Below are 26,843 nucleotides of genomic sequence, written 5' to 3' on the forward strand. Positions count from 1 at the left end.
GTCTCATTGTAGCCCAGACTGGCCTCATTCATTATAAGCCAAAGATGATCTTGCACTTCTGATCTTCCTGCCTTCACTTCTTAAGTGTTGAGATTCCAGACACACACAATCAGGCTTGGTTTTATTTGCTGCTAGGGATGTAACCCAAGTTTGCCTGCATACTAGGCAAGCACTCTATGAGCCGAACTACATCCCCAACCCTGGCAAAGAAGATTCTTGCAAAGAAGTGTTATCAAAAGCTGTCTTCTTTATTGGTGGCACTTCTTTGTATTAGAGTTAGTGATAAACCAGCATTGGATGAGCAACTATGACCATTTTTTCAGTGATCTCTACAGTTTAGTGTATCTAGCTAATTAGAAAAACATATAAACCATATTATTATAAATATATAAATATTATAAAGGATATGTAAAATTTTAGTTTTGATATGAATTTGTTGGCTTTGTGTGTGTCTTTGATAATTATAATTTTTGAAGACTTGCTCTAAATTGCTGTTGGCTCTACAAAATTTCTAACTCAATTTCCCAGTGTGACTTGAAGCCTGTCCCTCTTTTTGTGGGCTGTGAAGACTGGCCCGCTGGACTTTAACCTGCTGTGGTGTGGGAAGTCTCTGTGTTAGGACTGCTTTCTTCCCTCTGTGCTGTTAATCTGGAACTGTAGGCCACAAAGAGTTGTGACATCTTCATCATACCTGTCTTTCGATAGCAAACTGCTCTTAGGGCGAGCTGTATTCTTTTACGGACACAGCTGACCTGATCCTCTCCTATCTTTCTACTGTTCCTCTTTCTAGATCCCAAACTGACTTTTTGACACCTTCGACCCAAAAGAGCTAAAAATTGCCATGACCTAATCTCACTGTTGGGAAATAAGTAGGCCCTGTGGGGGGATGAATGTCATCTGAAAACATTTGTTCTCTATCTCCTTTCATGCGTGACCATTTCCCAAGTGTTTGGCGCCATTTTTGTTCCTATCTTATCTTTCCTTGAACAGTTTTGTCCATTATTGCTTCGTATGGTCCAGGTCTGTAGCCTTTAGCCATGTGTGGCTTTTGAATATAATTTAGTGGGAAATGTATTCTGTTTTCAGCTGGGAAAATGGACATTTTAACTTGATTGATTTTCATTAAGTTTAAATAGCCTGATGTACCATGTTGGATAGTGCAGATCAAGGTAAGGATGGTCTGCATTTGGTTTACTTGATCCAGTGTTGTTGGAGGGTACCTATTTACTTTCCTGGTGTTTGGTGAAACAGTTCTGCTTGTTAACCATTCTGCTTCCAGAAATACCTGTAGAGAAGCTGATGTCATTGCTAAACTGTGTAGCTTTGTGTGTGAGATAGAAGTTGGCATGTAGTAGGGTAGGATGAAACTGGAGTCGTGACTTGAATTCTTTGTGCTTTTTTGAAGCTTGTTCAGAATGATTTTTTTTTTTTAAACAGGGTTTTCCTATAGCCCCAGCTGCCCTGGAACTCTATGTAGTCTATGTAGACCAGGCTAGCCTTGATCTCACAGAGATCAGCCAGGCTCTGCCTCTACCTCTGCTTCCCGAGTGCTGGGATTAAAGGCGTGTGTCACCGAGCCTGGCTCAGCATGAATTTAAGAAGCTGAGATAACCATAACTCAAATTCCACATTTAATTTACAATGATAAAGTGTCAATATGCATGTTCCAGTAGAAAGGACACCAAGTTGCGTTAGTCAAAAAGTGTTGCTTCCAGAAACCAAGGACAAGAAAATCTCTCCTAGGGGCTGGAGAGACGGCTCACAGGTTAAGAGCACTGACTGCTCTTGCAGAGGACCCAGGTTTGATTCCCAGCACCCACATGGCGGCTATGAACCGTCCTTAACTCCAGTTCCAGGGGAATTCAAAACCCTTTTCTGACCTCCACGGCATTGCATGACACAGGTGTACTCACATACATGCAGGCAATACACTCATACACATAAAATAAAAATAATAAATAAAAATTAAAAAGAAAAAGAAAATCTCTTCTGTGCAAACAGGGTTGCCTTAACTGATGCTCATATGTACCTATTTATATACAGTTTTCATTTCCTCTCCCTGGTGCTGGGGATTGAACCCGGGCTTTGTGCATCCTAACTATGTGTTGTGCTGCTGAGATATACCTCCAGCCTTCATTTGGTGGTTGTGAGTAGGTTCCTGTTTATAGCCTAGCAGCATTGGGAACTTTAGAAATAAATTAGCATCTCACCAGGCACTCACTTCAGAAATAAATCAGGAACTTTTATTTCAAATCATTGCAAGGTTCCTTTTTTGGCCATTTTGTATTATTTTTCTCATGAACCCTGTGATCAGAGACAGCTAATTTTATTGCAACCTGTAATGTAAGTTCCCGAATATTACTAACTCACCTAACATAGATAAGATACATAATTTCAGTATTTTCTACTTACCTAAGGCCAGTTGGTATTGGTAGATTTGTAGTGTAGTGAGATATGTAATTTGGGTGGCAGAAAAAATTTAAATATTTCCCTCAAAATAAAGGTATTTTGGAGATAGATTTTTGCTAACTTGCTGGTATTTAATGTATTTAATATATTTGTGCTCTAGACTAGGTTGAATTCAGAGCACTAATGAGCATCTATGCACAATGACTCATTTCTTCAAGTTTTATGTCCCATCTAGGACATTCTTCCAAGTATATGAGGCTAAATACAGCCCTTGACAGAGAGGCTTACATTGTATAGTTGATTAGGGAGAATCTACACTTAAAATTCACCACAATATGTGACATTATGTGTACTGTGCCAGTAGAGTGACTGAAATCGTAAGTTCTGAGAACTCTGAGCAAAGCCTAGTTAGTGTTTTTCTAATGATTGGAAAGGCTTCGAAGGGCCTGGAGAGATGGCTCAGTGGTAAAGAGCACTGAGTGCTCTTGCAAAGGACCTGGGTTTGGTCCCCAGAACTCGCATGGTGGCTAACTCCAGTTCTAGGGGATTTGATGCTCTCTTCTAACCTCCCCAGGTACTGCATGACAGGGGTACATTTACATACATGCAGATAACACACTCATACATACAAAAGTAATACATATTCAAAAAAAAAAAGGCTTTGTGGAGGTTGGAGTTTAAGGAGTTAGCGAGGAAGCTGAGGATAGCAGAAAGAGGAGAACATTCTAGATGAGAGGACTGATGTGACAGAGGGCTGCAAAAGACCAGGTGAGCAGTGCTTCGAAGTAGGGAGTGGGTGTGTCTATTGGAATGAAAATTCCTGAAAGGGACAGGAGACAAATCAGCCTGGAAGCCTGGGGCATGCTTTGTTGTGTCAAGCTTTGACTGCTAGGCCATGGAATTATCCTTCAGGTAGCAAGGAGCCACTGGCTTTTTTTTTTTTTTTTTTTTCTTTTTTGGTCTTTTTGAGACATGGTCTCCCTGTAGCCCCAGCTGGCCTGGAACTCACTATGTAGACCAGGCTGGCCTTGAACTCACAGAGATCTACCTGCCTCTGCCTCCCAAGCACTGGGACTACAGGTGTGCGCCACCACACCCGGCTTTGAATACCTTTTAAGATGCTTCTTAGCTGTCATTATTTCTTCTTTTGAGAACTCTCTGTTCAGCTCCTTAGCCCATCTTTTAATTGGGTTACTTCCTGTCTTGATTCTCTGTTTTTTGAGTTCATTATATATTCTGGATGTCAAACCTCTGTCAGATGTATTGCTGGTGAAGATTTTCTCCCACTTTTTTTTTTTTTGGTCTTTTTGAGACAGGGTCTCCCTGTAGCCCCAGCTGTCCTGGAACCTTGGAACTCACTATATAGACCAGGCTGGCCTTGAACTCACAGAAATTTGCCTACCTTTGCCTCCCGAGTGCTGGGATTAAAGGCGTGTGCCTCCATGCCCGGCCCACTGGCATTTTTAAATAATGAGAGGAATATGAAAGAAGTGAGATTGAGGTGTATGATGAGATACAGCATGGTTGGGAAGGAGACAGAATTCCAGGAGTAGAGGATTAAGTGGAAGAGGAACTGGACTTCTGATGCTCAATGGGAACAAAAGGGAAGGGAATTCTTAGAATCGTAGCTTATTTGGTAGATACAAATTAAATTAGATTTATTTTTTTATCCTAATATGTTTGAGAGGTTGCAAAGCTCAGGGCCAAGGTGGGTTTTAGGCACATCAAGTTCAGGTGACGGGAGGCCTTATAAGATGATGAATTCAGCAGGAAGCAGGTGAAGACTGCTACATTGATGACAGCGAATAAGAGATCTACAGATTGGTGACTGTGTTCTGGAAATGTAAGAGTGGAAAAAGGCAGAGGAGCCAGTATATCTTTTAAAAGGAAAGTTTAAGGAGAATGAAAAGGGAAAAAAAAGACCACTGCATATAAGATACTTGAGAGTTGAGTGTTTAAATGGAATAGTTAGAATTGGAGCGGAGAATACACAACTTCCTGATAAAGTCTGTGATAAAGCAGGATGCAGTAGGCTCCATACCCGTTATGTTCCTGCTGGCTATCCCCTAGCTGCTTTTCAATCTTTTGATCTAAATAGCATGGCAAGGAGTTAAAAGACTTAGAATTAAAAATTGTCCAACCAGTTCCCTGTTAAGAGATTGGTTTAAATCACTGAAGGGCATGATAGGGCAGAACTTTGAGTGAACTGGGTTGGCAGGAATCAGACGAGTTATGTAATGACCCTGTTCCTGAAGATAATTGAAATTTGATTTCACATTTGTGAGAATTAAAAGTGAGCATTGATATTACTGAAAACTGTTCTTGTATTAAGTAATATTTTATATATGTATGTATCTCAGTTTCTATGCAGATTTTGGACCTCTGAACTTGGCAATGGTGTACAGATACTGCTGTAAAGTAAACAAGAAACTAAAAGTGAGTATTGTAGATGCGTTTATGTTTTTGAATGAAAATGTCTAAACCAGAAAATCTGCTCAGCGGGCTTGTTCTGTACACAGACTTTTGAATAGCGCATCTTAGATTTTAGAAGTTTATGTGAGTTCACCTAGAAGTTGAAACTGATCCTTGATTATACTATAAGGGATATGCTAATCTCTTTCACTTTTCAGGATGACCTGCAATATGAGCTGAATGATGTCATTGCAGTAGCGATCTGCGAAAGGAAGCACAAATTCTTTTGGGTTGTTAATGAGTGTCTATCAAATTCCTTCCCAGAATAATTTTTCTGAAGCTTTCAGAGCTGCCTGTAGACGCTGTTATGGGATGATGAAGAGACTCACGGGGATTGGTGCTTTGGAGCAGAGTGTGTTTTCTGGTCAAGATTGAAAGTTTTGCACATTTGTTGAGTGACATCTCAGTAGAATTAATAGCCAAGTGAGACCAATGAGCTAGTAATAATAAAACTTGACCTGATATGACAGAATTGGGGCAGATAATTAGTATTCATCTACAGTTTTTATTTTGTATGCAGATTTTTTCATTTTCTATATGTATATATAGGTTTTATCATGTAACTTTCCCCCCTCTTAAACTCTGTGCATATGAAGAAAAGTGACATTTATATTTACTAGTATTATTAAATTTATCACATGGAAACCAATATTTAACTTTTTCTTCCTATTTCTAAATGAACATCTTGAATGTTTCAACTTGGACAATAGAATACTACACAGTATGCTCTTAAGGTAATCACAAAGGGCTGGAGAGAAGACCCAATAGTTAAGAGCACTGGCTGCTCTGGAAGAGGACCTGGGTTTGGTTCTCAGCATCCACATGGCAGCTAACAACCATCCATAACTCTGGTTCCGGGGGATCTGACTCCTTCTTCTGGCTTCCTTGGGCATTACATGCATGTAGGCAATCATACACATAAATAAAGATAATCACAGAATTGTAAGTATGTATATTTTATTTCTGTTAGATAGAATGTTGCTGTTATATAGTGCAGTGTCTTACACACAATAACTACTCAGTGATAGCCCTTTTCTTTGTTTTTGGTTGAACTTAAGTACAAAGATAGTCTAGTGGACAACTTCCTGTAGAATATATTCTATGTTTTATAAATTTACAGATTTTTGCCATTGACCGCAAAGTGTTATATGGTCATGCAATAACTTTTTAGTTAATAATTACATAACACAAAACTTATTGCACTCAACACTTTCAGGAATTAACATATACAGTGTTATCTGACTTGAAAATGTATTTGTAAATTCATTTCAGTAAGTCAAAGAGACTATGTCTGTAGCTAGAAAATAAAAGATGTTTGCAATTATAAGCGAGTAAATAACCTTTTTACATAAAATGAACTTTTAATGACAGAACTAATAAGGAAAGGGTAATTAGTCAATGATTGAATGTTTGTGTTTCTTGGGAGGATCTAGGGGTTTCCTAGCTTTTTTTCTTGTGTGTGTCTGTGTGCGTGTGTGTGCGTGTGTGTGAGCATGTGTGTGTGGCATGTGTGTGTGACATGTGTGTGTGCATACACGTGTGTATAGGTATGTACACCTATGTGTGTGGAGGCTGGAGAAGAACGTCAGGTGTCCTGCTCTGTCACTGTCCACCTTATTCCCTGGAGACAGGGCCTCTCACTTACTGTTTTGGCTAGGCTAGCAGGCCAGTGAGCTCTGGGAGTCAGCTGTCTCTGCTCCCTAGTGCTGATATTACAGATCTTTGCATCCTTGTCCCCGCTTTTATGTGGGTACCAGGGGTCCAAGCTTGGGTCCTTATGCTGTGCAACAAGTGCTCTTACCTGCTGAGCCATCTCCTCAGCCCCTATTTCCTAGCTTTCTTCATTAGTCATATTAGCATGTAATTGGTGTGAACCAGATATGCAATTAGTAATCTGGGAACTAAATACTATCTGGAATTACCAAAGAGAAAGGAATCATTATTAGTAAAATAATATATCATGCATTAACTCAATATTCTACTTCTAGAAATTGCTCAAGAGTAGATGGATTGAATTAAGACTTTTTTTCTACCATATTCTATACCTAACAGTTTGGGTGACTATTTATAAAGACTTATTTTAATTTTCTTCATTTCTAAATCTTCCTTACATCATTATGAAAGTTTAGTAAAGTTCACATAGTCCCCCCAGTTCATTCTAGGGATCGGGAATCAGCCGGGTGCTTGGAATGAAAATTTTAACTTTAATACAATTAGTAGGTACTGTCTTACTTTCCAAAGGACTTTTTCCAAATTCAAATGTTAATAAGTCTTGGGTTATTTCCATGAACCATATCAAATAGAATCCCTATATTAGGAGAAAAAGATTTATGTTAGCAATCCAAAGCTGGAATTGCTTTGGTCTTGTAGAGTAAAATGAGAATTCTAGATCTCTCACAGAATGATAGGGTTATATTAGAAAATATATGTAAAAAAGCTTTGCAAACGTCAAGTTTAAGTTCCTATACCAAGCGAGCCTTCTAAAGTAACATCGAATTCTCGTAGGAACTAGAATACAGTGAAGCTTCTGAATAGCTGCTTCTCAACTCTAGTGCCACTCTTTCCCAATGGGAAACTTGGTCGGTAGAGCTTTAGGAATCTAAATGACAGCTGTCAAGACACAAAGAGATGCTGGGGAGACATGGGAGGCCTAGGAGAGTCATGTGACCTGCTCAGGATCTCAAGGTGAGGTCAGGACTGGGTGTCATAGCTCACATTCTTCTCTCTGCCTAGAGGGTAACACTGGTCTCTGGTTTACAATCCTTCTGTGGTCCTGGCCCTGGCTGCTTCCCTTGTCTTCCTCTAGGCCCCTCCTCCTGTCCCTCACCATTGGCTCTGGCTGCCACTCCAGCTGCGCCACTTCCAGGAACTCCATGCTTTCTTATTTGGAATACTCTTATTACATTCCTCAATACATCATCCAGCATCTCTAGACCCTCAGTATCCCCATCCTCCCAGACTATTGGTACCTAGCTGTCATTTCTCCTTTGCAGCCATGGTTACTCATTTTGATTGGGTCCAGGGTTCCTTGCTGCCTCTTCTTGCCAGCTCCATCCTTGATAGCTGACCAGTGGTGACTGCACGCACTGATTTACTGGGAACTGCAGTGCTTTTTCCTCTCCCTGCCTTGCATTTTACCCCACACCATGTGCATTTGCTCACCCTGCCCTGTCTGACTGGAATGCTTTATTCCTCTGGCATAACTTCTCCCCTCCCCTCCCCTCCCCTCCTCTTTTCTCCTCATCTCCTTCCCTTCCTCTCTCTCTCTCTCTGATTGATGTGTGGGTGTACATGTTTATGCACTATGTGGCCCCAGCTGGCCTGGAACTCACTACGTAGACCTGCTTCTGTCTCCTGGATGCTGGAATTACAAGTGTGTGCCACCATGTCTGGTACTCTAGTGACATTTTATTTACTGTACATTTTATTTATTTTTATTTTATGTGTACATATTTTATGTATACCTGCTTATCTGTATGTGTACCATGTATGTGCAGGTGCCCACAGAGGCCAGAAAAGGGTGTTAGATATCCTGAAGTTGGGAACTGAACCTAGGTTCTCTGGAAGAGCAACAAGCACTCCTAACCACCGAATTATCTTTCTAGACCCTCTAGTGACATCATAAGATGACACCAAAATCTGATAGCATGTATGCAGTCTACACTGAATTCTTCAGCATCATTTTATTTTTAATTTTAAAATTATATTTGTCTGTGCATGTATATGTGTATGTGTGTGTGTATATGTATGTGTCTGTGTGTCTGTGTGTATGTGTGTTTGCATGCTTGCCACAGTATGTATGTGGCGGTCAGAGGATAACTTGTGGGAGTTGGTTCTTTCCTTCTACCATGTGGAAGTCTCAGGTCTTGAGGTCTTCAGACTTGGCACCAAGCACCTTTAACTGCTGAGCCATCCTGTTGGCTCATTTAGCATTAATCAACACCTTCCTTTTAGAATTCTTCTCCTGTTTGATTTCCTAACTTTTTAACTTTTATTTTATTTTTTAATTTATCACAATTTTATTTTGTTATTTTCTTTTTACACTGTGCTTTAGGTACATGGCAGTTTCTAGTCTGGAAATTTTTATTTTTTCAGGTAAAGGTTTTATAATTGTTTTCTCCCTCCTTTGGTGCCTTAGATAGATGAATAATATTTTGTTGTGAATTCCTTTCCAATCCCAAGTTTCTCATTTCTTAAATGTCACAAGGTATTTTTTCAAGCTACTGATCTGAGATGGTGATTTATTGCTATTTTGTGTGTCCATGTGCTCATGATTCCCAATGGTCTTATTTTTATTGTTGATCAGAATGGAAGAGTATCCTTCAGCTCCAAACCCCTGCTTGTTTTTTATTTTATTTTATTTTATTTTATTTTATTTATTTTATTTATTTTATTTTATTTTACTTTACTTTACTTTTTTATTTTATTTTAATTTTTTCCCTGCTCGTTTTAAACTGCACTACAACAAATCATTTGTACTGAATTAAGCAGTTGTAGGTTGCAGTTGCTTTTTCTGGTCAATTCTTACCCACGAGAGAAGCAATGAGAGAAGGGAAATCTATTGACGTGAGAACAGTCATAAAACTGTGTGTCGTTTTAATGTAAAGGCCATCGATGATTGATAGGTGAGAGTGGGAAGTGTCAATTTCAAGGATTTCAAGGAATCCATAAACCCTGAAATTACATGTGGTGTTTGGTGTATACATCTATTTTTCTTCTGGGAGGATTCACAACTTTTTATTAGGTTCTCAAAAGTAGCCTTGGCACAGACAGTGCTAAGCACATTAAATTACAGTAGAAAGGCTTCAGAAAGAGAAGACTGTACCAGCAAGGGACAAAAGTGTTTGGTTTTAAAAATGACAATATCATCTCCAAATTTAATCAGTTAAAATATTCAATTACTAATTGAAAAGCCTGAAAATTTTTATAAAACTGATAGGACTTAACCAGTTTTTCCTAATACATTTAAAATTATTTTGGCTTTTTTTTTTTTTTTGAGCTGAGAACAAAACTCAGGCTGTCCTCTACCACTGAGCTAAATAACCAGCCACCATACTTTTGATTATTGAGTTTACTGTTCCTCAGGGAAATATAAAATCCCAGCTTGGGTTAAGAAAAAATTAGGGGCTGGAGAGATGACTCAGCGGGCAAGAGCATTGACTGCTTTTCCAGAGGACTTCGGTTCAGTTTCCAGCACCCACATGGTGGCTAACAACCATCTGTAACTCCAGTTCCAGGGGATTGACACCCTCTTCTGGTCTCTGTAGGTGTTACACAACACAGGTGCATTTACATGCAAGTGAAAAAACCACTCATACACATTAAAAAAATATAATATATATATTATATATTATTTATTTATTTTTTGTCTTTTTGAGGCAGGGTCTTCCTATAGCCCCAGCTGGCCTGGAACTCGCTATGTAGACCAGGCTGGCCTCAAACTCACAGAGCCCCGCCTGCCTCTGCCTCCCAAGTGCTGGGAGTAAAGGCATGTGCCACCACGCCTGGCTAAAATATATATATATATTTTTAAAAATTAGAAGAAAAGAGACTTGTCTAGATCAGTAGCTTAAAAACAAACCTGTTGTCATGAGTCACCAGGAAAGTTAGAGTCATCTTGGACTATTTTGAAAGGTTTCAAAGAATATTCAGAGAAATTTACAAAACATCCCACATTACCTTTTCAGGGTAAAAGGGCAAGAGCAGAACATGGAAGAAAGTATTGTGTTAAGGCACTGAGCCTGGCAGATGGTGGGACTCTGGGAATGCCCTTGCTGCTGAATGAATCAGGGCAGTAATTCTATCCTGGAACCCAGGCGGCTGCCTTCGCCTCAGGTGGTTGTACACAAGAACTCTTGATGTAATGATTAGCCACCTTCTTTCCATAACTACAAAACCACTTTGCGATTTCTTCATGCAGTACTCTTCTGTTTTACATTGATGGGCTTGGGAAGAAGAAAAGCAAGTGTAGTTTAAAGAGGTAGTGGGGCTCTGAGCAGTAACTCACGGGAGTGAGCACACACAGAGTTTGTAAGGCAAGGCATGGACCCCTCCTTGTATGCAGGCCAGAAGACCATGGTAAAGAGAATCCCCAAGTGCCTTCAACTGTATGAACAGCAGGATAGGACTCTCTCTCTCTCTCTCTCACACACACACTCACATACACAACTCTCTCTTTCTCTCTCACATACATACACAAACTCTCTCTCATATAGAAACTCCCTCTTCACACACACACTCACAAACTCTTTCTCTACATACACACATACACAAAGGCATTCTCTTTTTCTCTAACACACACAAACAAAATCTCTCTCTCTCTCTCTCTCTCTCTCTCTCTCTCTCACACACACACACACACATTTTGGAGACAGGGTCTCATGTAACCCAGTGAGCTGATGTGGAGCTCACTGTACAGCCGAGGATGATCTTGAATGCCTCATCTTCCTGCCTCTGCCTTCTGAAAAAACAATTTTATGAGTGTTTATTTCCAGATAATTTTACAGCTTTTTAATCAAATATGCTGCTCATAAATGAAATCTGTTGGGTTTGAAACAAAATAGACCACAAGGAGACATCTGTTTTCTTTTTTAAAAACAAACTATTCAACCTGTTCTCTTTTCATTGTAGCTCCAAATAAAAACATAAACCATATTTTATTTTGTGCAGCCAAAGAAAATTTTCAAGAATGTCCCTTTCCTGAGAAAGTTGGAGGTAGAGTCCTGGCTGTTCCCAGGAAGACCTGTTCACTTTATTGCTTTGGCAGTGACCTCTGATGGCTATGGAGATGCTAATTGCTGTGGCCTTTACTGGGCTAGTCTGGTTACCAGTAAGAGAATGATGCCTTGGCCACATGGTCCCTGTGCTATGATATCTTTAATCTGACCACCATCACTGGCAAAACTCTCTCGTTTAGAGATGTGCATGGGTTGTGTTTCTTATTAAAGAGTATATTATCCTGGCTGCCCTAGTATCTTTCTTAGCCCAATCAGATGATTCACACAGTTTAATTAAACGTATTATCCTAACCAGATGATTCAAAGATTTTACTTTAAGCATGGCAAGCAACTTTATTAAAGGCTGCCTGAAAATCTACATGCCTTTAAATGACTCATTAGCTCTTTTTCTTTTGGTGTTGAATTTAACTGCATCACCTTTTGTTGTTGAATGGTTGAATAGGTTTGTAGTCTCCTGACCTAAACTTTGGAACAAATGCATGATTTGTGTGTGTTGCTATCACCCAAGGCTAGCCTGGGCTGTTCTCTATGTGAGCATGCCTTCATTTTATTTTCTTTCTGAGTTGCTGTGGCTTGTTTGTCTTACAGTTATCGCACTAGAATGCCACCTTTCACATCACTTTCTTTTCTAAGATGTCCCTGTGACATCAAGACCTCTTCGTAGCGGTCTGTCACATACTCATTTTGCTTGACAAATACCGTGAAATACTTGATGCCATATTGCATATTTGATTTATGTGCAACTCAAATAACGTTGACTCACAGGTAACAATGCAGGTCTGGAAATGTCTATAGGTTTGATGACATAATTGGTAGATGCTTTTTTGCCTACCTTTTTTTTTTTGTTTAGATTGTTAAAAGTAGCGGTCATGATGCCCATAACTAAGACTGTTCCACTGCCTCTTGTGTTCCTTGAATGCATCCCTGTGTCGCTGTATAGTTGTTCTCTTGTTTGCAAGAGGTCTCAGCCAGTATCAGATATTCATTAACTTGTGATCACACATGAAGCTAGAGATGGGGTTCCCCTCACAGAGTGTTCCACAGCAACTGCTCGACTCATGCCTATGGAAGCAATAGGATTTCCTTCAGCCTGGTAACCAGGTACAGCAAAGGGGTTACCTGTGGTTGCCATTCTGCCTACAGACATGCATTGCTGGGCATGAATGTGTCAGAAAAAACATGGGCCGGCCATGGTGGCATGGTCCCGCTCTTGTGAAACAGAAGCAGGTGGATTGCTGTGAGTTCAAGGCCAGCCTGGTCTACATAGAGAGTTCTGGGCCAGCCAGGGTTACAAACTGATACCCTGTCTTTACAAAAAGATTGTGGTTAACATCTGTGACTTCTGAAAATGTACACAGAATTTTGGCTTTGGAACTTGTTTTAAATATTAGATGATCTGACAATACAAAGTCCAAGTCCTGGAAGGATCTAGCTGTGCTTTGCTTAGGAACTGCTTTTGTAGTTGGTCAGCTTCTTGGACCCTGAGAGCTTTTGAATTTGGAACCTTTAGAGTACCTTCACTGAAGGTGTCTGAATTATGATCTCTTTAAAGGATCTCGTTCCTGAGGTGTCATGATAAAAGTTTCTTAGGACTCTTTGGGAAGTGTTGAGGATCCGCAATGTTTCCAGGGAAGGAATCATATTTGTATGTAGCTTTTTTCCAGGATTTAGCAAAATGTAAACTAGTGGATTTCAGTGTGTTGTTCTTGGACCAGTAACAGCAGCATCTGCTAGAAATGCATGTTCTCAGGCTCTGCTGTACTGAATCAGAACTCCGGAATGGGGCTCAACCATCAGTGCTTTCCTAAATTCTCTAGGGGTCTCTGAACCAGTTTTTCAAGAGCATGAAATGGAGTACAGTAATAATATAATGTAATGGAGTTTATATTTAAATTTAGTCTATTATTTTTATTTCTGAAAAATTTCACAGTACTGACCTGTTCAGCCCTACAGTTATTTAATAAATTCTAAGTCATAAAACCTGTTACGGACTTGTAATTGAGGTTTACACGAATTATCAGGCTCAGTGAGAGAGTTCTGGATTTCTTCTGCCTCCCACACTTGCCGTGTAAGTGTCCGTAGCAGGCCCTCACTGGCACCTGGCTTGTGTTCTGATAAAACACAGCATGCTTATTACATTTCAGTCTTGCCTGGGACCTCTGCTTTGAGAAACATTCTGTGCGCTGTTGAACAGGATCCCTCTGGTATTGTTCCCGTAGATGCAATGTAGCAAGTAACCAGTAAATACTAGGCGGCGCTGTGGCTGTCATTACAGAGGCCTGCTTGTTCATTTAGGTTGAGAAGGTTCAGGAGGCTAAACACTTCAGTTTAAAGATAGAAATCTAAAGTATAGGACGCATAGTGGCTAAAGGTGTGCATTGTAATGGTCACATGCAGCCTTACTACCAAGCAGGCGGGTTGGCCAGAGGGCTTGGCATTCCTTCTTTGACACTGTCTCCCTTGTATTTAAGACTGGCTTGACTTGATCAGTTGCTGCATTTGCGTCGCTGTTGTATGTGGTGTTTTTGTGGTCACTGAGTTTCCCATATAAAGGAAAAAAGAATCCGTAAGAGAAGGGATAGCTTACTGAAAGCCAGGAGTATGCTCGTGACTTCATGAATGTTTTCCCCTGAAGAGCCAGGTCAGCCTGTGAGACTGCAGAGAAGACGGACCAGAGTGAGGAGGAGACAGCTTTCTTGCCAAAGGCACGGGGCTCTCCCCTGGGCTTAGGGCAGAATCCGATACAATATCTGTGGGCTCATTTATAAAGTAGAATCCTGTTGTCCCCAAACTCTGTCTATCCTAGCATGGTAAAATTCTTTTATTATATTACAGTTACTGTGACAAAATACCTGATAAAAGCTTAAACTTAAAGAAAGAAGAGTTTGTTTTGACTCATAATCTATCATGATGGGGAAGTCATGGCAGGAGGAGCATGAGATGGCTGCTTACAGGTCACATCATATCTATGGTCAGGAAAGAGAGGGAGAGGAGGAAAGAGAGAGAGAGAGAGAGAGAGAGAGAGAGAGAGAGAGAGAAGAGACTGGTGTTTGGCTCGCTTTCTCCTTTGTATTCTGTCTGTCTGGCACCCCAGCCTATGGAGTGGTGCTCCTCACATTCAGGGTGACTCTTGAAGACATCCCCAGTGGTTTGTCTCCTGAGTGATTCTAGATCCTGTGAGGGTGACAGTATTAACCATCACATCTCTGAACATCCTGGAGGATGCACGAATGTCTTCTAAAGGAACCTGGGGTGGGCGTTAGTGTTCCCACTGAATGGTGGTGGTTTTTTTTTCCTAGGGTACCTTGTATAGCAGATAGGGTAAGTTTTTTTTTTTTTTTTTTTTTTTTTGAGAGGGTGAGGTATATTCAATATTTGAAAGGAAAGAATATTAAGTTTTTTTTTTTAATCAGCCCAATCATTTAAAACAACAGCTAAATAACTGAAAAAATGTTTTATTATCCCTAAAACTTTGCACTGGTATGTCAGGATATCTCCTCTGTGAACAGGGTTGCTGGTATGGAGCTGTGGGGGAGAGGGACTATACATGGGAAGCCTGGTGTGGAGGGAGATTAAGAAGAACCTATAGTTCCCAAGGTTTTCCTCGGTTGTCATTCACTTTGAATTAGTTTGACTAATTCAAACTAATTAGTTGCTTGTTCGAGAACTCAGCTCCCTGTGATCTGACCTAGGAGAAACTGACTAGTCTTCACTAAGCAGAAAATCATTTCTTGACTGTAGAGCTTTTAAGACCTACACTGAAAAAATTAAATTCCCCAAACATCTGAGCAAGATAAATACTTAAATTTTTTTCCTATAAATTAGTTGTAAACTTTCAACACACAAACAAAAAATTGAGGCGTGTTTGCTTCCCTTGGTAGTTTTCCATAGAAAATATTTAAAAATACTTAAAATTTCCAGGGCTAGGGAGATGGTTCAGGGGATAAAAACCCCAGCTTAGCAAGCCTGATAACCTGTGTTTGAGACCTGAAATGTGGTGGCACACATTTGTAATCCTAGCACCCCTACAGTGAGATGAGAGGTAGAGATAGGAGAATTGTCTGGAAGCTTGTGGGCCAGCTAACCTGGAGCCCACAGCAGACACAAGAGCGATCCTGCCTTAACAAGGTGGAAGGTGAGAACTGTCTGCAAAGCTGTCCTCTGACCGCTGTGCTTAAAGAGTTAACACTTCTAGACAGATTCTGTGAAGACTATGAAAGCTTGTGAAATTAAAAAAAATATTTTTAAAGTTTAAAAAAATTTAACTTGTTTTATATTTACTTTTAAAAGTTTTAATAAGATTCACAGGGATGAGAAAGGTGTCCTCAGAGTTCTGTAGATTCATGGTTCCATTTCAAGATGTGTAATTTAGAATGAGATCAAAAAGAAGAAAACAAATAAAAAAAAAAAATCTTGCTGCACACCCCAAAATAAAGAAAACCCAAGAAGCTGGGAATGGTAGTTCAAGGTCATCCTTAGCTGCAGAGACCTCATCTTAAAAAATAGAGAGACAAAAACAAAACCAATCAACCAAAAAACCCCTAAACAAACTCATCCGAGATGAGTATTCATGATTGTCACTTGTGACGAGCGGCTTTATAAAACAAACAGAATTATGGGGGCTGGAGAGATGGCTCAGTGGTTAAGAGCACTGGTTGTTCTTGCAGGAGACCTGAGTTCGAATCCCAGCACCCACATGGTGGCTAACAACCATCCACAACTCCAGTTCCAGGGATTCGACCCCCCTCTTCTGACCTCTGTGGGCATTACATGGCATGGGTGCCCTACACACATGTGCAGGCATAACACTCATATACATAATAAACAAATGAATAAATAAATAAATGAATAAAATAAAAAACCAAATAAAATTCCACACTACTGGCAAAGGTTGTTAATACTTTCTTACAGTGATTTAGAGAAGCAGTCATGTAAGAATGGGAGGCTGGGAAACGCTGAGGCCCTGTGCTCAGGCTGCTCCGTGTGTAGAGCCTGTCCTGTGTAAGGCAGTCTTCAGGATTTGGGATCTGAGACCATGGGAGATGCTAAAGAGCCTCCATTGCTCTTTGGTGAATCAATCATAACTTATTGATGGAAAGCAGTAACTGGCAAAACCAATTAACCAACAAATAGTAAAATTAAATAGAGAAAAGACATCTCCAGACACGCAGTAATTCAAAATTGAGAAAGCAAGGAGCCCCAGGCCAACACTGTAGACGGCACCTTACTTAGGTCTGTAGAATCACTTCAGAATCCACACTTGACAGAACTGCTTAAAAAACCCCTGTGCTTGGTAGGAGTGTTTTCATAATTCTGTCAGGACATAAGGACACCGAGAGACTGTCTTTGAGTCAAACACTGACTTTCTAAAGTTCAATTAATAAGGACTCAGAAAACGTGATTTGTAGTCATGAAAGAAACATCTGGCGGGGTGAGGAGAGTCTCCTGCTTCTAGCTGGAATGTGTGTAGCTATTTGGCTACTGAGGGAAGCCCAAATGATACGCCTTCATTCCCAGAATAGATTTCTGTTTCTTTTCCTCATAGAAAACAGCACTGAAACAGATTTTTTTTGTGGGTGGTGCTCAGTGTATTAGGTATAAAAGGCCACTTTGGTTTTCAGTATGACTTTACAGACAATATTAAAAGGTACTTATGTGTCTATGTTTAAATAACTATTTATCAATATATTACATCTTTTTTGAAGCCTGAGGAAATTGTGTAGATTTAATTAACCATATCCATGTTCTCCCTTTTTTCAGTCTTTTTGAGACAGGGTCTCCCTGTAGCCCCAGCTGTCCTGGAACTCACTACATAGACCAGGCTGGCCTTGAACTCACAGAGATCCGCCTGCCTCTGCCTCCAGAGTGTTGGGATTAAAGGCGTGCACCACCGCGCCCGGCCGTGTTCTCTTTCTAGACTTAAATTTTGACTAATTGATGTAATTTAGCAGATCTAATTCCCTGTCATTCCTTTTCATGTTTAGAATGTATACAGCACACCATTTGGCTTTATTTTGAATTTGGTTTAATACTCGAGCATGCTGTGTATTGCTTGGCCTATAGCAAGTGCTTAATGACCAAATTTATGAACTTAATGTATGGCTGTTGAATTATGATGTTTGCTGATATTTTTTTATGGCCTATCTTTTTTCCATTAATCTTTTATTTTCAGCTAATTAAAAGGGGGTTATTAGAGTACATCTTGGAAAAGAAAATATTAGTCTCTAAAAAAGAATGTTTTTAGAGACAACAACAGGCTGGTTGATAGACTGTAAAATATAAAAAGTACATCATTTTTCTTGGGAGTTGGAATGTCATGTTGAGAAGAAAAAAAGTGAACTAAGAATAAATCATCAGCAATGATTCCTGTGCATGGAGGTGTCAATGATTTACTTACCTCCCATCAGTCTTCGTTCTCAGAGAGGACTGTGTTTCTCACTTGTCAATTCTTACATTCGGGCGAATTGTAGAAAAGTGAACTAGTAACCCCTCTCTGTAATACTCATGTCTAAATACCATGGAAGCTAGAATTGGAGGCTGTTACATTTTATGGATTGTCTCACATCCTGAACGTTGAGAGAAGATGGCAGCCTTCTGTGTCTTTGAACACGATCTCTGTGGTTACTCTCCTTTGTTCCCTCTTTCTAGTCATACAGTTTATCAAGAAAGAAAATAGTGCATTACACCTGTTTTGACCAACGGAAAAGAGCAAATGCAGCATTTTTGATCGGTGCTTATGCCGTAAGTACTTTCTTCATGATTATTTTCTGTGATCAAGTCAGTGGAATATTAACAATGTTAAAGTACAAGCTACTTTTCCAGTGGGACGGGAGAGGGGATTATTGCCAGCTTGGGAATGGATCAAGAATAGAAAGTGAACCATTGATGGGGTGCTTACTCTCTACTCTGCTATTGTTGTTGTTATTATTATGTTTATTGTTATTTTGTCTTTCTGTGACACAGGGTCCTTTCTATGTAGCTGTGGCTGGCCTGAAACTCACTATGTAGTCCAGGTTGGTCTTAAACCCGAAGCAGTTTTTTTTTTTTTTTGTATTAGCTTCCTGAGTGTCAGAATTTCAGGCATGGGCCATCTTACCCAGATGCAGGGTTATTTTTTTCCTAGTTAGTGAGAGACTCTTGGAATCACTATGTGTAGCTTAGAGTCCTACCTAGCAAGGGCAGATCCAAGAAAGAAAAGAAATGTATGTGTGTAAGTGAAATATACTATGGAAAATCTTAAAGCCTGTTAAAGTGTTCTTTTTCTTAAGAGAAGAGGATATTCTAGATGGTATGGGGAGGATTATTATTGTTAATTTTTTTATTTTTTTAAATTGAATTTTTGTGTATTTCATACATAAAATCATCTTTATACCCTTTCCCCTTCCCCTTTGGCACCCTCCCATAGCCCCGACTGGAGTTCATAGAGTCTGTCATTTGTATTAAGGCCTATTATGTAAAGTTAGAGTCCCAAGATATTCCTCAATGCAGGTTCATCCAGTGGGATTTAGTCAGCCTTTTTAGAGTCTCTCCCTTCAGGAAGATCAGCTCTTCCTCATTCAGCAGTAATCAGCTACTCGATAGTTCTTTGACTAAGGTTGGAGCCTGCTGCCCATTTCCACAGTTCTGTGCTGGGATTTGTCTGCTTAAATTTGCATTGGTCTTGTGCATGCTGTCACCATTGCTCTAAGTTCCTATGAGCAAGGTAAGGTCCCAGGAGCCTGTAAGACTCTTTCCATATGGTCATGCACCTCCTCCCCTGGCTCTTACAATTTTTCCACCCTCTCTTCTGCAATGCTCCCTGAGCCCTTGGTGGGTGACTCCCCCCTTCCTCTTTAGCCCACTCCCATACCCCTCTCCCCACTGGAGTTCATACATTCTGTCATTTGTCATTAAGGCCTATTATGTAAAGTTAGTGTCCCGAGATGTCCCTCAGTGCAGTTCATCCACTGGGTTTTAGTCAGCCTATCTGGAGTCTCTCCCTTGAAGAAGATCAGCTCTTCCTCACTCAGCAATAATTAGCTGCCAATAATTCTTCGACTAAGGTTGGGGCTTGCTGTTTATTTCCACAGTTCTGTGTTGAGTTTTTGTCTGCCTAAGTTTGCATGGGTCTTGTACATGCTGACACCGTTGTATTATTGGTAATTTTTAAAATCAATCCATTTATTCATCTCTAAAAACTTTTATAGTAGAAAAGGTAAATACAAATCATGTATATATTACATGATAAGATCTTTATAAAAGTAATTTCAAGTGGAAATTTTGTTCTCTGCAAGTACAACATTGTCATATGAGTTTCATATGAACATCTTATAGTTTCTAGAAGTTTCTGGGTGTGCTAAGAACTGAGCAAAAAGACAGAAGTCATTGGGATTGAAAAGTTCTTGCCGTCTAGAATAGCTCTTCAGGGCTGTGTGTGATACCCAGGGAGGGATATATGTGCTGGCTTAACAGCAGGGAGGATGGTGGCATTTCCCCTCATTCTCAGGGAGAGCCAGAGTGTCTCTGAAGCTTGGAGCTCACTATTGTGTGACCTTTCTTGGCCTGTTCTGAAGACCTTGATGGAAGACACCACATGTAGACACATCCAACCCACATTTCTAGGGGAAGGGGCCTAGCAGTGCTGTCGGGAAGGCCATCAGTGGCTACAAGCCAAGAAGAGGGGCAAGCTGTTGACAGCTGCACTGTCAGCCTGGGCCTTGCTTCTGACTGAGGTGCCCAGTCCCTGACACTTTTCCTCTCTGACATGGCTGCAATAAAGCCTGGGGTCATCCCTTGTGGCTCTTTTTCTTTCTTGCTCTGTAGAAAACATGGTAGGCTAGTGGCTGAAAATCAGAAAAATATGACTTTTTCATCCTGAAGGGACCCTGTGATGAAGAGGTTGAGTCACCTTCTTTCTCTCAGCTTTATCTTCCTCATCTGTAAAATGGGAGGGTTGGTTGCTTTGGCCCTTAGGTCTTACGACAATAGAATTATTTGCAGCACCGGTTGGGCTATTGCATTTTATCTTAAGTGCTTCTGTGAAAAGTTGGGTTGTTGGTGGGAAGGGTTGGTGAAGTGCTAGTAGCCAAACTAAGCAGGCGCGCTTTTTCCCACATTACACTGATAATTGTTACTGGTTCGAAATGGATGATTGACAGTGTGATTGAAATATGGAGTGTCTACTGATCTCTGGACTCAAACCATGAAACAAGCATATTTTTCCTGTGGGGCTTTGTGATGTGTTGTGAGCATGTTATTTCTAGATCCTTTGTCAAGACAAGGTCACCCGTGCGTCTGCTGCTCTATTTTCTTTCTTGTGCCCCTTTTCTCGGTCTCTGTCTGTCTGTCTCTGTCTCTGTCTCTCTCTGTCTCTTCCTCCTACCCTTCCACCTGTCATTCCTGTTTTGTTGTATAGCATGGCCTTTCATTTTGCCAGGCTACCTCTAGAATTTTGAAATGAAGTCTAGCCGTAATGCATGCATTGAGTTCGTGAGAAAATACTCTGCTATAAAACACGTCTCACACAGAAGTTTCCGCTACTTTAAAGCATCCTGAGGGAGAAAGATCAGGTTTGGCGTGGTGAAAGAGGTGCTGAGCAGAGCACGAGCTTGTCTTACACCTTGAAAATGTTTTCCTCAGAAAGTTTGTTTGTGGGGCTAGAGAGATGGCTCAGCGGTTCAGAGCTCTGACTGCTCTTGCAGAGGACCCAGGTTCAATCCCCAATACTCACATGGTGGCTAACAGCCATCTGTAACTCCAGTTCCAGGGGATCCAATGCCCTATTCTGACCTCTGTGGGCTTTGAATGACACGGGTGCACTTAGACACATGCGACAATACACTCATACACATAAAACATAAAATAAAAAATAACAATAAATAAAATATTCTTTTTAAAAAAGGAAGGTTTTTTTGTTTTTTTTCTGGTTGACACAAACTCTTAATAAAAATGACATTAGGAATTGTGGTTCTTCCTTAAAGAAAATTTTATATCATTGTTTCAGTTATCTGTATGTGCTTAATTTTGACACAATTCTTACAAGAAGATATATACAAGAAGTAATACAAGTTATATATATCTCAGCTAATTGTCTTATGTGTTCAATGTTGCTAGTTAGGTAAGTCTCACTCTTATGAGGTAGTTGTTTCTGGGTGCAAAAGAGCCTCTAACTTGGGAAGAGCCATATAGCCCATGGGCCAAACTAGACATGTGTTTTTCCAGAGAGGAGTCCCAAGAGTGAAGAAGAAGATGTGGAATCAGGCAGTGTCCAAGTGGTATTGACTCACAAAGATATTTTATCTCGAGACAAGGTTTTCCTCTGGGCTTCTGTTCTCTCATTGGTAAAATTTGGATAATACTAGGGTTTCCCTGTCTATCTCAGAATCACTCTGAAGAGCAACCATCTGTCTATTTGACAGCTCCACATTATATATCTAAATGATATCAAAAATTTATTGTGACAAAACATAACTTTCCCCCTTTCTCAAAGCTATTTTCCTCAGTAGCCCCAACACCCTCCCAGGAAAGTAACTCCTGTGATTGACTAACTTCAGTCAGAAGTTAGTAGTGATTTTGGTTCCTTAGTCCCCTCCCCTCACCTAATCGGAGGTTTGGTCAGCTCTGACTTCTGAGACACATATTGAATTGCACATCTTTCCATGCACTGTGGTCCCCTAGTCCAAGCCACTGTCATCTCTCTCCTGGGTTACTTCCACAGCATCAGGCATTCCCAACTCTCTGTCTTCCTTTTTCTACATGATTGTCAGAATAATCTTTAAAAAATATCAATTAGATCACTTGGCAACCCTGTTCAGAATCTGCTTGCTCCCTGTTCTTGGCGTCCCCATTTTTTCTGATCTGACTTTGTGTACCCGTGTGATCTCTGTCCTCAATATCGTCCCATCATGCTGACTTTCTAACTGAAAACCTCAAAAGTTTTATCTCACCAGTAGACCTTGCTCCTTCTGCTATCTGCAGCTGAAAAACTTCAGACCTCTACATGCCTGGTTCATTCTCAAGTTATTGTCCCGGGAAGCCTTTCAAACTCCACCTGCTCACCCCACCCTTATGTACCTTCTAGCCCTTTGCTATTTCCTGTTACTCTTTGAAGTTACTGTGTGTTTATGAATTTACTTGTCTATTATCCCTTTCTCAGACTAGAGGGTAGGGACCTTATCTGTTTTGTTCACTGCTGTGTCTAGACGGTGATAAAAATATTTAACTAGGGGTTAGGCCCGGTTGAGTTGAAAGCTGGCCACTAAAGTGAGGCAGAGTCCTGGAAGCTTCCTGCTGCACTGAATCATGGGTAGGTCTAGGGTGGGAGGGGGCTCCAGGGAAGACATTAGGGTGTCCAGGGTGGAGAATGTGGGTACTGGGAGCAGTATCTGTTTAATAACTGGTTTGGAACTAGTTCAGTACATTAGTACCAAATATCTACTTCAGAGGCATGCCCTCTGCATGGTAGATGGCTCTAACCATTCATTGAGTGAATTAATAACAGGATGGCAATATATGAAAACAAGAAAGAAGGCAACAGATGTGGAGCTCCTCTGAAAAGGGTCAAGTTGGACATAAAGTGTAAAGTGGCACCTTCCTTCTTTCCAGAATTTCTGAGTCACCTGCTATGGAATCAAAACATATAACAAAGATGATACCTGGTATAAAAGATCGTGACATGACTAACTTGTAGGCTTTTTATTTTTCCAATTGTTTTATCGTGGTCAAATACATATACCATAAAACTATTACTACTGCAATTATTATTATTATTTTTTGAAATACAGTCTTTTGTATCCTAGGATAGTTTCTAACTTGACCAAGGATGATCTTGAACTTCTGATCCTCCTTCCTCTGCTTCCCGAGTTCCAGGATTATAGGCCTGCACCACTTTGCCCAGTTTATGAGGGGCTGGGGATTGAACCCAGGGCATCATGCCTACTAGGCAACCACTGCACCAAGAGAACTACTGCCCAGCTATTGGAACTTTTTTTTTTTTTTTTTTTTTTTTTTTTTTTTTTTTGTCTTTTTGAGGCAGGGTCTCCTTGTAGCCCCAGGCTGGCCCTGAACTCACAGAGATCCACCTGCCTCTGCCTCTCAAGTGCTGGGATTAAAGGAGTGCGCCACCACGCCTGGCTTCATTGGAGCCATTTTAAAAAAATGTTTTATTTATTATTTTTATTTTATGTGTATGAGTGTATTGCCTGCATGTATGTGAGTGCACCATGTGGGTGCTGGGAATCGAACCCGAGTCCCCTGCGAGAGCAGTCAGTGCTCTTAACTGCTAAGCCATCTCTCCAGCCCCTGGAACCATTTTTAGGTAGATAATTTGGTGGTATTGTTCTCTAGGGGTGGGGCTTTGCTTGTGGCTTCTCTGTTAGGTGATTTCCAGTATGCCTTAGCAGGTTTCTATTTCCTTATCTGGAGAACCAAGCCTTTTCTTCTGAAGTTGTCACAAGAATCAAAAAAGGAGATATAAAGTGCATATAAATTCTCATGTTCAGTAGGGGATCCATAGAAAAGAGAAAGTCTTCTCTGCAGGTGATCTTAAAGTCAGGCTGCTGGAATGACGTGGCTCCTGGGAATCATAGTGGCACTTAATGGATGGATGTCCCCACGGGGAAGTCCCTACTGGTGAGGTATCTCTTGACTTTCTGAGCTGTGCCATTGTGCTCCTAGAGTTGGAGGACTCACATTTTAGTATGAGATAAACATTTGCAGAAAGCTGTTTCCTTTCTAAGGTAGTACTCCATGCAGAATCAGGATGCTCAGGTTGTGATAGCATCCAAATGCAAATTAGTGAGGTACTTGCTGTGAGCTTCAAGACCAAGTTCTCACCTGTGTTACTGTATTCAGTTCACAGGATTATGGCAGTTGGGCCAGGGCAATTTGATCTAGGCCATAATAGCTAAAGAAATAGGGGAAAATACAATAAATATAATATAGTAATATATGAGATGTTAAAATAAATGTAATTACTTAGCTTAGAGGATTAAGTTCAGAGTTAAAGTGTCAAGAATTTTTGGCTTGGTGTGATGGTGCATGCTTATACTCCTAGGACTTAGGAGACTGAGGCAGGAGGATTGTGAACTTGGGTCTAGCCTGGGCCACTACCGAGTTCGAGAGCAGACTGAGTTGTGTAGTAAGAAAGAGAAAAAGAATCTTTTTTTCAGATATGCAGAGGATGCATAAAGAGAGGTGGTAATCATATTATGGCTTTTTAAAAATTCATTTTTAAAGTCTTTACTTTGATATAGGTCTATATTATGAGAGGTCTACATTATGGATTAATAGTGTCTAGCCTGAACCAGATGTCATGTCTGCATTGGGAATGACCAGTAGACTTTCCAACCATGTCTGTCTTTTATTTGTAGAGTACACATAAGGCTGTGCATCTGGTTTTATTGTGCTAGTAAGTCTCCTTACTAATCGCAAAGGCGCTATTCTCCATCTGGCTGGAAAGCAAGGACTTTAGCAAAGCCACAGGATTCACTTTGAATCTACTCGGTAGTTGCATGCCGTGAGCAAGTTCTTTCAAACTCCCGTAGTTTCTTTCATCTTTAGAGACAGGGATAGTAGCACTGTGCTTAATAGAGTTATGAGGACTGAAGGAAGGAGATCATGCTTAGAATGGTGACATTGGGACAGTGCCACAAGCATTTAGAAATGCCTGGAGGTCTTGTGCTTAGACCGTTAGGACTGCAGCCCTGAAGGTCACTGTGCTCCTTTTGCGCATCTGTCTTCTCCACCCCACTGTATGCATAAGTCCTTCCTTGGCTCGGTAGTGATCAGGTGCTTGTTAATCTGATTATTGCTTAATATAGTTCCCTAGGTGTATGAACTTTTTTCATCTCTCCTTCCTTGTGTATAATTTGTATGCTTAAAGAAGAGTCTGTTTAAAGCAAACAAACCTCTCACTTTTGAGGCAAATAGTCAGGTATTCATTAATGCAGTAAATATTTATTTAGCTCCCATGAGCCTTGCCTAACACTGGTGGGTTCTAAGAATTATAAATAAGTAAATAAATAAATATTTAAAAACCATAGCTTAAATTATAGAGAACAGATGAACGATAAGTAATTGTCAAAAGTGTACAACAGGTACTACTGGGTTTGGATAAATGACAGTTCATTCCCTAAATGTTTTGTTTGTTTTTGAGACAAGATCTCTTTGTAGCTCTAGCTGGCTTGAAACTCACTATGTAGACCTGTCTGGCCTCAGTCTCAGAGATCCGCCTGCCTCTGCCTCCCAAGTGCTGGGATTAAAGTCATGCTTCACCACATCCAGCACAACAAATGTTTCAGAGTGCAGCAGGTATCCTATTCTGAGGGCTGAAGGTATGAATGTAAATAATTCCTAAACTTCTGCTATTGTGAGAACCTAAGGGGGAAGGATGAGGATAGCCAATCCTAGCCCAGTTGGTAAGGAAGTATCAGGTAAGGGTAAAGCATAAGAGTGAGGATAGGGGTTGGCAAAGGGAATAATTTAGCAAGAAGATAGTGGTCTTTTTTTTTTTTTCCCCTTACAATTCAAATTAAAAACCTCAAGCTTAAAATGTAGCCTCACCATATTATGGGAGAAAAGTAGGGAATTTCTCCTGTAACTTCTCTAAACCTGACCTGTTTATTCATGTGTGGTTATGACACAGTCCTCTGAGCCCTTTTCAATGAGCCTGTGTATGTTTTAGCATTTGCCACTCATAGACCCTCCACACATGGGGTATAGCATGGTTTGTGCAACATTTAGTATTCCTTCTACGGTTTTTATAGCGAGACAAGTATATTTTCTGTATCATAAACATTGTTCTACTTGGTCTTAACTAGAACGTTGAGGAATAATTCCAAATCTTTTTAAAATGGATTTTTAAACTTTAGATTTGTCCGAAGTAGGATTAATGGTTTTTGTTTCTTTTCTAACAGTGTTTTTAAAGCTGTGGAACATACTGTTTTACTTAAGCCAGTTTGTATACAGGTGGCATTATGTGGAATTTAAAATTTTATATGTGCTTGCTTAAAATTTTTATTTATTTATTTGCATGTGTGGGAGCGTGTATGTGCTGGGGGTTGGGTTTGTATGTCCCATGGCATGTGTGTGGAGGTCAGAGAATAACTTTCAGGAGTCAGTTCTTTCTTCTACCATGTAGGTTCTGAGGATCAAATTCAGATCTCCAGGCTTGGTGCGCGTGCCTTCATCTGCTGAGCCATCTTAGTAGCCCTTTATGCTTCTTCATTGGGAATGAACCTTACAATT

The 26,843-nt window shown here is 40.3% G+C and overlaps 1 protein-coding gene across 5 annotated transcripts in view; it reads left to right on the forward strand.

The window, feature by feature from the left end:
* The window catches only part of Cdc14a (cell division cycle 14A), a 190,900-nt gene that overhangs the window by 19,496 nt on the left and 144,561 nt on the right, over positions 1-26,843 (forward strand). For 3 of the 5 annotated variants that reach the window (XM_017800531.2, XM_017800530.2, XM_029568156.1), the window contains exons 3-4: positions 4,770-4,845; positions 18,267-18,359. The exons of 1 other annotated variant lie outside the window; for it this stretch is intronic. In XM_017800531.2, the coding sequence (XP_017656020.1) occupies positions 4,770-4,845; positions 18,267-18,359 (169 nt within the window). The remainder of the gene's footprint in view (positions 1-4,769; positions 4,846-18,266; positions 18,360-26,843) is intronic. One more of the 5 variants, XM_017800532.2, reaches the window with a different exon arrangement.

Source organism: Nannospalax galili, unplaced genomic scaffold (assembly GCF_000622305.1).
Source record: "Nannospalax galili isolate Female #2095 unplaced genomic scaffold, S.galili_v1.0 scaffold2280, whole genome shotgun sequence".
NCBI lineage: Eukaryota > Metazoa > Chordata > Mammalia > Rodentia > Spalacidae > Nannospalax > Nannospalax galili.